Source organism: Montipora foliosa, chromosome 3, assembly GCF_036669935.1.
Source record: "Montipora foliosa isolate CH-2021 chromosome 3, ASM3666993v2, whole genome shotgun sequence".
In the NCBI taxonomy this organism is placed as follows: domain Eukaryota; kingdom Metazoa; phylum Cnidaria; class Anthozoa; order Scleractinia; family Acroporidae; genus Montipora; species Montipora foliosa.
In genome coordinates this window covers 66,219,822-66,232,321 of record NC_090871.1, presented here as the reverse complement: position 1 = coordinate 66,232,321, position 12,500 = coordinate 66,219,822, and the positions used below count along the sequence as shown (strand labels likewise).

The following is a 12,500-nucleotide window of genomic DNA, read 5'->3' as shown; positions in this document are numbered from 1 at the left end:
TTATAAATTTTACTTTTTTTAACGGCGGACCGTCAAATAGTGATTCGTTAACCCTTTACGACCGAAATACTTATTTTCTTTAAAGGAATCTTTCGCGAAAAAAAGGCTTGCGGCACTTGATAACGCCATATAAGAAGTTCTCATAGCAACATCTGCGGTTTCGAGTCAATGTGGGCTCAGGTTTAGGCGTCACGTGACAAATGTCAACAGTCCATGTTCGAAGACTGAGCGAGGTGGATTATTTCTGGTAGGTTCATGATTTTATAAGTGATCTTTCGGGCCATCTTCGTCAACAGAAAACCCCAGGCTGGCATCATTAAGCTGGAATGTGGGTAGAGGCAAACCTTTGGAAGAAAACAGAGGTGAGAGATTGTAATCTGCGACTTCAGTGCTTTCCATATGACAGATAAAATGAGTTTTGCTTGAATATATAAGTCATCGAATTCTTAGGTTAAATTGACAAGGGCGGTTTGGAGCTGTGAGTAGGCGTGGGATTTGTCTTATATGGTTTAGGGGCCGACATATCTCTCCCTCAATGCCGTACCGGGAGGCAAGGTCGGTAGCAGAAAGCAGCGAAGGGCCAACTGCGTCCAAAAGCGATCGCACGGGCCGAAATCCCGGGATGACTCGTTTGGTACGACGCTCCAGCGCCGGGTCTGGAGGTACTGCGTTTTTGTCTCTTGTTCAAACATTCCGTCCGCGCATGCGTAAATGTTCTGGCTCTCCGATACGTAGCCTAGCAAAAATAAATAAATAAATAAAAAATAAGATGCTGGTTCAGTTACAAGGAATTGACATTTCAGTTAAACAGATGCTACAGGCATAAACTCGTATGGTAAGAAGCGCGCGTGTCTGGTCTTCTCGAGACAGAGGTGAGAGATGGTTTCATGCAGACTGGGTCGCCTAAAATGATCTGTTGTAAACATGGCGGTTCACGAGTGAAGTTGTCTCTCTGGCCTTTCCGTGGACGAAATCCAGGACCTACCGATACAATTTGGGCCAGTTTTCAAAGCTAAAAACTTCAATCAGTGCTGTATTTGGCTGGTAGGACTGGGTGACCCGACACTTATAAAAAATCAATGAAATGAGAATCGGGGGGCTTGCCTTGTCAAGGAATGGCAGAATTACCCAGAATTCTTTTTGGCCACGAAGGAGGCAACTTGAGAAGCACGAGACTGGCCCTCATCAAATGGCTAAAGTGCGGCCGGAGGAAAAAGTAGTGAGAAGAAGATCTCTAGCCAGATACTAAGGAGTAACCCTGGTGTGTGCTGTTAACGTAGATTTTTTGATTTCTGAAGAAGTTTTTACTCTGAAAAACTCTCAACAAAGTACTGCTTGTTTTTGCTGTTATCCTCGTAGCAAAAACTGGCCTTTCGTGATTTCTTGTCAAGCAAAGGGTATTATGTAAATAAGAGAATACTGAGATTTATATTTGCAAATTACCTGTTCTCAGTTACCACTTAAGTCAAACTCTACATCTCTATGCAATAAGCGCATTGAAAATCTGTTTATGCATGATCTTCGCGGAAATTATATTCTGTCCCTCAATAAACCTAAAACAACCAGTTATGGTCTTAGTACTTTTTCTAACGTATCAACTAAGTTGCGAAATGCGCTACCTGATTTTATCCCTACCACTGAGTTTACTGGTTTTAAAAGAGAATCGAGGGTCGCATTTTGTACAGCGGCTTTTCTTGTTAATTAATCTATCTTTAAATATTGTGTATTTAGTTATGCTTTGTATTTTAGCTGTAAATGTAATGCCTCGAAGATATTAGCTCTTGTAGTTATTCTGAAATTAGAGATGAAATAGAGTTTATGCAAGCATGCATGTATGTATGTTACCTTTAGCAGGGCGCATGCGCACACTTTGTAATCTGCGACTTGAGTGCTTACCATATGACAGATAAAATGAGTTTTGCTTGAATATATAAGTCATCGAATTCTTACGTTAAATTGACAAGGGCGGTTTGGAGCTGTGAGTAGGCGTGGGATTTGTCTTATATGGTTTAGGGGCCGACATATCTCTCCCTCAATGCCGTACCGGGAGGCAAGGTCGGTAGCAGAAAGCAGCGAAGGGCCAACTGCGTCCAAAAGCGATCGCACGGGCCGAAATCCCGGGATGACTCGTTTGGTACGACGCTCCAGCGCCGGGTCTGGAGGTACTGCGTTTTTGTCTCTTGTTCAAACATTCCGTCCGCGCATGCGTAAATGTTCTGGCTCTCCGATACGTAGCCTAGCAAAAATAAATAAATAAATAAATCAATCAAATAAATAAATAAAAAATAAGATGCTGGTTCAGTTACAAGGAATTGACATTTCAGTTAAACAGATGCTACAGGCATAAACTCGTATGGTAAGAAGCGCGCGTGTCTGGTCTTCTCGAGACAGAGGTGAGAGATGGTTTCATGCAGACTGGGTCGCCTAAAATGATCTGTTGTAAACATGGCGGTTCACGAGTGAAGTTGTCTCTCTGGCCTTTCCGTGGACGAAATCCAGGACCTACCGATACAATTTGGGCCAGTTTTCAAAGCTAAAAACTTCAATCAGTGCTGTATTTGGCTGGTAGGACTGGGTGACCCGACACTTATAAAAAATCAATGGAATGAGAATCGGGGGGCTTGCCTTGTCAAGGAATGGCAGAATTACCCAGAATTCTTTTTGGCCACGAAGGAGGCAACTTGAGAAGCACGAGACTGGCCCTCATCAAATGGCTAAAGTGCGGCCGGAGGAAAAAGTAGTGAGAAGAAGATCTCTAGCCAGATACTAAGGAGTAACCCTGGTGTGTGCTGTTAACGTAGATTTTTTGATTTCTGAAGAAGTTTTTACTCTGAAAAACTCTCAACAAAGTACTGCTTGTTTTTGCTGTTATCCTCGTAGCAAAAACTGGCCTTTCGTAATTTCTTGTCAAGCAAAGGGTATTATGTAAATAAGAGAATACTGAGATTTATATTTGCAAATTACCTGTTCTCAGTTACCACTTAAGTCAAACTCTACATCTCTATGCAATAAGCGCATTGAAAATCTGTTTATGCATGATCTTCGCGGAAATTATATTCTGTCCCTCAATAAACCTAAAACAACCAGTTATGGTCTTAGTACTTTTTCTAACGTATCAACTAAGTTGCGAAATGCGCTACCTGATTTTATCCCTACCACTGAATTTACTGGTTTTAAAAGAGAATCGAGGGTCGCATTTTGTACAGCGGCTTTTCTTGTTAATTAATCTATCTTTAAATATTGTGTATTTAGTTATGCTTTGTATTTTAGCTGTAAATGTAATGCCTCGAAGATATTAGCTCTTATAGTTATTCTGAAATTAGAGATGAAATAGAGTTTATGCAAGCATGCATGTATGTATGTTACCTTTAGCAGGGCGCATGCGCACACTTTGTAATCTGCGACTTCAGTGCTTCCCATATGACAGATAAAATGAGTTTTGCTTGAATATATAAGTCATCGAATTCTTACGTTAAATTGACAAGGGCGGTTTGTAGCTGTGAGTAGGCGTGAGATTTGTCTTATATGGTTTAGGGGCCGATAAATCTCTCCCTCAATGCCGTACCGGGAGGCAAGGTCGGTAGCAGAAAGCAGCGAAGGGCCAACTGCGTCCAAAAGCGATCGCACGGGCCGAAATCCCGGGATGACTCGTTTGGTACGACGCTCCAGCGCCGGGTCTGGAGGTACTGCGTTTTTGTCTCTTATTCAAACATTCCGTCCGCGCATGCGTAAATGTTCTGGCTCTCCGATACGTAGCCTAGCAAAAATAAATAAATAAATAAATCAATCAAATAAATAAATAAAAAATAAGATGCTGGTTCAGTTACAAGGAATTGACATTTCAGTTAAACAGATGCTACAGGCATAAACTCGTATGGTAAGAAGCGCGCGTGTCTGGTCTTCTCGAGACAGAGGTGAGAGATGGTTTCATGCAGACTGGGTCGCCTAAAATGATCTGTTGTAAACATGGCGGTTCACGAGTGAAGTTGTCTCTCTGGCTTTTCCGTGGACGAAATCCAGGACCTACCGATACAATTTGGGCCAGTTTTCAAAGCTAAAAACTTCAATCAGTGCTGTATTTGGCTGGTAGGACTGGGTGACCCGACACTTATAAAAAATCAATGAAATGAGAATCGGGGGGCTTGCCTTGTCAAGGAATGGCAGAATTACCCAGAATTCTTTTTGGCCACGAAGGAGGCAACTTGAGAAGCACGAGACTGGCCCTCATCAAATGGCTAAAGTGCGGCCGGAGAAAAAAGTAGTGAGAAGATCTCTAGCCAGATACTAAGGAGTAACCCTGGTGTGTGCTGTTAACGTAGATTTTTTGATTTCTGAAGAAGTTTTTACTCTGAAAAACTCTCAACAAAGTACTGCTTGTTTTTGCTGTTATCCTCGTAGCAAAAACTGGCCTTTCGTAATTTCTTGTCAAGCAAAGGGTATTATGTAAATAAGAGAATACTGAGATTTATATTTGCAAATTACCTGTTCTCAGTTACCACTTAAGTCAAACTCTACATCTCTATGCAATAAGCGCATTGAAAATCTGTTTATGCATGATCTTCGCGGAAATTATATTCTGTCCCTCAATAAACCTAAAACAACCAGTTATGGTCTTAGTACTTTTTCTAACGTATCAACTAAGTTGCGAAATGCGCTACCTGATTTTATCCCTACCACTGAGTTTACTGGTTTTAAAAGAGAATCGAGGGTCGCATTTTGTACAGCGGCTTTTCTTGTTAATTAATCTATCTTTAAATATTGTGTATTTAGTTATGCTTTGTATTTTAGCTGTAAATGTAATGCCTCGAAGATATTAGCTCTTGTAGTTATTCTGAAATTAGAGATGAAATAGAGTTTATGCAAGCATGCATGTATGTATGTTACCTTTAGCAGGGCTCATGCGCACACTTTGTAATCTGCAACTTCAGTGCTTACCATATGACAGATAAAATGAGTTTTGCTTGAATATATAAGTCATCGAATTCTTACGTTAAATTGACAAGGGCGGTTTGGAGCTGTGAGTAGGCGTGGGATTTGTCTTATATGGTTTAGGGGCCGACATATCTCTCCCTCAATGCCGTACCGGGAGGCAAGGTCGGTAGCAGAAAGCAGCGAAGGGCCAACTGCGTCCAAAAGCGATCGCACGGGCCGAAATCCCGGGATGACTCGTTTGGTACGACGCTCCAGCGCCGGGTCTGGAGGTACTGCGTTTTTGTCTCTTGTTCAAACATTCCGTCCGCGCATGCGTAAATGTTCTGGCTCTCCGATACGTAGCCTAGCAAAAATAAATAAATAAATAAATCAATCAAATAAATAAATAAAAATTAAGATGCTGGTTCAGTTACAAGGAATTGACATTTCAGTTAAACAGATGCTACAGGCATAAACTCGTATGGTAAGAAGCGCGCGTGTCTGGTCTTCTCGAGACAGAGGTGAGAGATGGTTTCATGCAGACTGGGTCGCCTAAAATGATCTGTTGTAAACATGGCGGTTCACGAGTGAAGTTGTCTCTCTGGCCTTTCCGTGGACGAAATCCAGGACCTACCGATACAATTTGGGCCAGTTTTCAAAGCTAAAAACTTCAATCAGTGCTGTATTTGGCTGGTAGGACTGGGTGACCCGACACTTATAAAAAATCAATGAAATGAGAATCGGGGGGCTTGCCTTGTCAAGGAATGGCAGAATTACCCAGAATTCTTTTTGGCCACGAAGGAGGCAACTTGAGAAGCACGAGACTGGCCCTCATCAAATGGCTAAAGTGCGGTCGGAGGAAAAAGTAGTGAGAAGAAGATCTCTAGCCAGATACTAAGGAGTAACCCTGGTGTGTGCTGTTAACGTAGATTTTTTGATTTCTGAAGAAGTTTTTACTCTGAAAAACTCTCAACAAAGTACTGCTTGTTTTCGCTGTTATCCTTGTAGCAAAAACTGGCCTTTCGTAATTTCTTGTCAAGCAAAGGGTATTATGTAAATAAGAGAATACTGAGATTTATATTTGCAAATTACCTGTTCTCAGTTACCACTTAAGTCAAACTCTACATCTCTATGCAATACGCGCATTGAAAATCTGTTTATGATGATCTTCGCGGAAATTATATTCGGTGCCTCAATAAACCTAAAACAACCAGTTATGGTCTTAGTATCTTTTCTAACGTATCAACTAAGTTGCGAAATGCGCTACCTGATTTTATCCCTACCACTGAGTTTACTGGTTTTAAAAGAGAATCGAGGGTCGCATTTTGTACAGCGGCTTTTCTTGTTAATTAATCTATCTTTAAATATTGTGTATTTAGTTATGCTTTGTATTTTAGCTGTAAATGTAATGCCTCGAAGATATTAGCTCTTGTAGTTATTCTGAAATTAGAGATGAAATAGAGTTTATGCAAGCATGCATGTATGTATGTTACCTTTAGCAGGGCGCATGCGCACACTTTGTAATCTGCGACTTCAGTGCTTACCATATGACAGATAAAATGAGTTTTGCTTGAATATATAAGTCATCGAATTCTTACGTTAAATTGACAAGGGCGGTTTGGAGCTGTGAGTAGGCGTGGGATTTGTCTTATATGGTTTAGGGGCCGACATATCTCTCCCTCAATGCCGTACCGGGAGGCAAGGTCGGTAGCAGAAAGCAGCGAAGGGCCAACTGCGTCCAAAAGCGATCGCACGGGCCAAAATCCCGGGATGACTCGTTTGGTACGACGCTCCAGCGCCGGGTCTGGAGGTACTGCGTTTTTGTCTCTTGTTCAAACATTCCGTCCGCGCATGCGTAAATGTTCTGGCTCTCCGATACGTAGCCTAGCAAAAATAAATAAATAAATAAATAAAAAATAAGATGCTGGTTCAGTTACAAGGAATTGACATTTCAGTTAAACAGATGCTACAGGCCTAAACTCGTATGGTAAGAAGCGCGCGTGTCTGGTCTTCTCGAGACAGAGGTGAGAGATGGTTTCATGCAGACTGGGTCGCCTAAAATGATCTGTTGTAAACATGGCGGTTCACGAGTGAAGTTGTCTCTCTGGCCTTTCCGTGGACGAAATCCAGGACCTACCGATACAATTTGGGCCAGTTTTCAAAGCTAAAAACTTCAATCAGTGCTGTATTTGGCTGGTAGGACTGGGTGACCCGACACTTATAAAAAATCAATGAAATGAGAATCGGGGGGCTTGCCTTGTCAAGGAATGGCAGAATTACCCAGAATTCTTTTTGGCCACGAAGGAGGCAACTTGAGAAGCACGAGACTGGCCCTCATCAAATGGCTAAAGTGCGGCCGGAGGAAAAAGTAGTGAGAAGAAGATCTCTAGCGAGATACCAAGGAGTAACCCTGGTGTGTGCTGTTAACGTAGATTTTTTGATTTCTGAAGAAGTTTTTACTCTGAAAAACTCTCAACAAAGTAGTGCTTGTTTTTGCTGTTATCCTCGTAGCAAAAATTTCTTGTCAAGCAAAGGGTATTATGTAAATAAGAGAATACTGAGATTTATATTTGCAAATTACCTGTTCTCAGTTACCACTTAAGTCAAACTCTACATCTCTATGCAATAAGCGCATTGAAAATCTATTTATGCATGATCTTCGCGGAAATACTTTCTGTCCCTCAATAAACCTAAAACAACCAGTTATGGTCTTAGTACTTTTTCTAACGTATCAGCTAAGTTGCGAAATGCGCTACCTGATTTTATCCCTACCACAGAGTTTACTGGTTTTAAAAGAGAATCGAGGGGCCCTTTTTACACCGGCTTTTCTTGTTAATTAATCTATCTTTAAATATTGTGTATTTAGTTATGCTTTGTATTTTAGCTGTAAATGTAATGTCTCGAAGATATTAGCTCTTGTAGTTATTCTGAAATTAGAGATGAAATAGAGTTTATGCAAGCATGCATGTATGTATCTTGCCTTTAGTAGGGCGCATGCGCACACTTTGTAATCTGCGACTTCAGTGCTTACCATATGACAGATAAAATGAGTTTTGCTTGAATATATAAGTCATCGAATTCTTACGTTAAATTGACAAGGGCGGTTTGGAGCTGTGAGTAGGCGTGGGATTTGTCTTATATGGTTTAGGGACCGACATATCTCTCCCTCAATGCCGTACCGGGAGGCAAGGTCGGTAGCAGAAAGCAGCGAAGGACCAACTGCGTCCAAAAGCGATCGCACGGGCCGAAATCCCGGAATGACTCGTTTGGTACGACGCTCCAGCGCCGGGTCTGGAGGTACTGCGTTTTTGTCTCTTGTTCAAACATTTCGTCCGCGCATGCGTAAATGTTCTGGCTCTCCGATACGTAGCCTAGCAAAAATAAATAAATAAATAAATAAAATAAATAAAAAATAAGATGCTGGTTCAGTTACAAGGAATTGACATTTCAGTTAAACAGATGCTACAGGCATAAACTCGTATGGTAAGAAGCGTGTGCAGCAATCGAGCAGCAACGTGTTCTGGATTCGTAAGAATTTTCCAGAAAGCACCATAATTAGCCAGAATGCAGTGCGCCATTCACCAGCTTTAACGAAAATGCATTGCACTTGAGCAGAACGCCGCCAAACAGTTTGGAGATTGCTTAAGCAGGAGGTCCTGAAAATATTCGATAAAACAAGACATTATGATGTAACATTGAAAACTCACAGCAATTCCAAATCTAGATTAAGTCCTCGCATATAAATCTTATTGCGCAAAGTTCTGTCACTATGGGCCTGTTTATATGAGGCGAGCCAGCCCCGTAAGGCGGGCTGGCCCGCTTTGCGGAGACCTCGGCTAATGCCTATTTTCTATGGTAAATTCTCGATTCGTTTGTATGAAAAGGCAGGCTGGTCTGCTTGCCGAGATCTCGGCAAGCCGGGCTGCAAAATACTCATCATAAATGGTCCAGCCCGGTTTGCCGGGATGAAAAATTGTCAGGACGCGTGGATTGCCTTGAAGACGCAGCCACATCTAAGATTTGCATTCTCACAGGATTATTTTTGCATGTTTTGTTTAAAATTCCATTTCGTACTTGCTTGAGCTAAAATGAACCTTCATTTCGAGCCAAAATAGTTATCCCTTGCGTGACTTTGACGGTTACAAGGCCATACAAACACTTTAACGTAGTTGAAACAAAACCGGGCACTCAGCGTTTCCATCACAGTGTGAGAAAATGCATCTATTAAGCCGCCAAAATGACCAAGTGTCATCTGACGTGACTTCTCGACCTCGCCGACTGCAACGAGAAAAGCGATGGAGCACGTTCACAATGTAACGCAACACAGCTCTAGACACCAAACACTTGTAATTCATAGCCCAATACATTTTCAAACGGAAATGTCATTTAAGAATAACACAAGAATAAATACTCCTTTTTCTTTTGCCATCTCAAACGTCAAGTAAAAGATAATTTCAAATGATGACTTTATATCTGACGTTTGTCACCGCTGTTTGTATATTATTTCTGATAAATATGAATTCAGCCTAGGCCGGAAAAACAAGATTCTTATTAGCAAAAAAGTGTACATGAATCAGTAGAAACAGAATGGGTGAGAATGTTCTACAGCAATGCTTTCTGTTAGATACACTGGTTTAGTTCTTTCTTAAGTTTCTGTAAAGCAACGTGGCTGCCGGTAACTTGAGGCTGAGGTCGACATTATCCTTTCTTGCTATAGCAAAATATTAAAATACAATAAAAAACACGAGCGATTGCAAATAAAATCGCTCACGGCTTCCTCGAAGGTTTCAGTTCAGTTTATTCATCGCCATCTTTGTTTTGAGAGACCAGTTGATAACCTGCTTGATCGGCCTCTTCTTTCTGCTCTCGGGATCTTATCCACCAATGCGAAAGCACCAGAAACATAAACACGGCAACTGACGTCATAGCATACATGAAGAACGTTTTAGGTATACCGATACTGTTAATAATGACACCGCTGACCAGTACTCCAATGCACGCTCCCAGACCCCAGTGAACTCCTCCAATGACGCCTGGGAGAGAATGTGTAATGATCGTTATACCAAATATTTTAATCTTTTGCATAAGAAATAACTATCAAATTATGGTTTGTAGAGCTACAAGCAATTGCTAAAAGAGTTGAGACACTTAGTGTGAATAACCGCACACTGAGTGTCATTCAAGTGAGCGCTTCCCCAACCTCCCTTCCCCCCAAACAAAGTTGTTTCCATCTCCACTTGGCATTCAAACTAAAGGGTATCAGCATTGAAAAACGAGGAAGGGAGGGAGGGGTGTTGGGACTTTTCTTATGAATTGGAAGAGGAGTTTTAGGAAGAAGAGATGAATAGCCCATTTCCGAGTTGCTGCATGCCTCACTTTCAAAGCGAGTCCTGGCGCGCAACCATTCAAATGGAAATGAAGTGCGTATTCTTATGCAATTCAAACTCATTTCCCTTACAATAGTTGAGCACCAAGACTCACTTCGAAACCGAGACAAACAGCAACTCGGAAATGGCCAATTCAGTGTCTCAACCTTTTTGCAACTGCTTGTAGATAGAAATCCAAGGAAAACCACCTTAGCTTTGGTATTGAAGTGGGCCGACACGAACTGAGAAACTGAGAGGAAAAGATCTGGGTTGGGATTAAACTAAACCCTTGACCTTAAACCCAACATATCCTTACAATCTAACTTTCACGTGAACTGTACACCTTACTCCAAAATGGCCGAGATTTTTCTATTCTTTTGTTTGCTTACAAATTCAATAGCCCTTTGTCGCCTCGTTCAAGTTTAAATAATCTTTGGGTTCAAGGTTAAATAATCTTTTGCATTTTCAGCTTTAGAACGAGGCAACAATGGCTATTTTGCAAGCAAACAAAAGAATACTAAAATGTTATCCATTTGCAATAAGGTGTATTTAGCTGAAGAAAAAGATAACTTCTTGCAAAGCCCTTTGGCGCGTTTACAGAGTAACTTACAGCGTTTACAATGTAACTTAATGTTACAAAGAAGCGAGGCACAGCAACCAAGCGAGTTTTGTGGAAAGACCGGTTCGAAGGTATCAAATCAGGCGAAAAAGAAAAAGACAAAATTTGCAAACGCAGAAAGTTGCTGAAGAAGCAGCCATGCAGCGAGACGCAAACTGCTGCAATCACCGAAAGAAGACGTGAATCTAATAACGCCCCACACTCGGATGAAACGGTCGCCAAAAGACGAGTTGTAGTAAAGAAGATTCAAGGCTGGAAAGTGTGTAATAACGGGTTAAAAACTGTGGTGAAGTGTTTTTCTGGTGCTTCTGTCGAAGACATGTTTGACTATATTAAGCCACTGGCAACTATCAGACAGAACCCTGAACATGCCGCAATTCTTCATATTGGAACAAATGACCTCAAGACCTCAAACCCAAGGAACGTATAAGAGAATTGTCGATCTTGGCAACCTAATTGAAGCAAAGTCACCGAACACTAAGGTATCAATTTCAAGTTTACTAACACGATCAGATGATCCTGTTCTTGCCAAAAGGGCAAAAAACGTTAACAAAATTCTTGTCTCTTGCGCAAATCAGAATGAGTGGGGCGTCATTTCGCATTTTAACATTAAGACCGCGAGCATTTGAATTCTAGTGGTTTACCTTTGAATTTTTCAGGCACTAAAGTCTTTGCTTTAAATTTTGTTAGCTTTGTTAAAAACATTTGAAATTCTGATGAATTGCCGTTGTCACCCGCAAGCAGTTCAACTTTACGTATGAAAGATTCTCTTGAGGGTGTTCTTTCTTTCTTTCTTTCCGCGTAAACGAGGTTTTAAATTGGCTTATTATATAGATATTGATGAAATACCAGGATTTCTCCTTTTACTAAAAAATCATATCTTCACCGCGCGCAGTGAACATATCATTTTTATCTTTCACATGTGAGGATATAGGTGTTGTCATGGTAACCAACACGATTAGCCAATAAAACGCAATTTTTCTCTTCATTGTAAGATACTTTTGTGCTTTAATATAATTCTTCTCTACTTCATTAACATTTTTATTGCAAAATTTGACATTATCATGATTTCTTTTTCATAACTTTCATATCTTGTTTTATGTCACACAACATGCGTGTTTTAGCGGTTGGTGACCACTTTTTCATCATTCCAAAACTAAATAAAACAAGTTGTTTTAAATCTAGACATTTCATCAATATCTATATAATAAACAGAACATTACATGGCCGCTTGGGGATACGAATTTTATCTTCTCGTGCTGAAAGTATCTCTCATTCGTTCGCTTCGCTCACTCGTGAGAGATACTTGCAGCACTCGAAGATAAAATTTGTATCCCCGCGCGGCCATGTAATATCCTCTATTTCTCTCAATATAACCAGTTTACCTAAGCATATTGTTGAATTAAGGATTCTCCTTGCTGACGATCCTGTTGATATATTATCGATTAATGAAACAAGACTAGATGATAGTGTGAAGGATTTGGAGGTCTGTATCTCGGGCTTTGATTTAATTCGCCGTCATAGAAACAGAAATGGTGGTGGCGTCTTTTTTTTTTCTTCAAATCCACCATTTTAACTATTCACTGCCTCCTGATCTTTTTGTT

At 40.9% G+C, this 12,500-nt stretch overlaps 1 protein-coding gene across 4 annotated transcripts in view; it reads right to left on the bottom strand.

Annotated features, from left to right (window-relative positions):
• Positions 1-6,167: 6,167 nt before the first annotated feature.
• LOC137998018 (major facilitator superfamily domain-containing protein 6-like) overlaps positions 6,168-12,500 on the bottom strand; it is a 14,214-nt gene continuing 7,881 nt past the window's right edge. The window contains exons 2-3 of one of the 4 annotated variants that reach the window (XM_068844406.1): positions 9,683-9,944; positions 6,168-6,795 (exon numbers count right to left, since the gene is read on the bottom strand). In XM_068844406.1, coding sequence (XP_068700507.1) covers positions 9,709-9,944 — 236 coding nt within the window. In that variant the 3' untranslated portion in view covers positions 6,168-6,795; positions 9,683-9,708. Of the gene's footprint in view, positions 6,796-8,041; positions 8,283-9,223; positions 9,945-12,500 lie in introns of those variants that run through there. The other 3 variants (XM_068844405.1, XR_011122644.1, XM_068844404.1) reach the window with 3 other exon arrangements.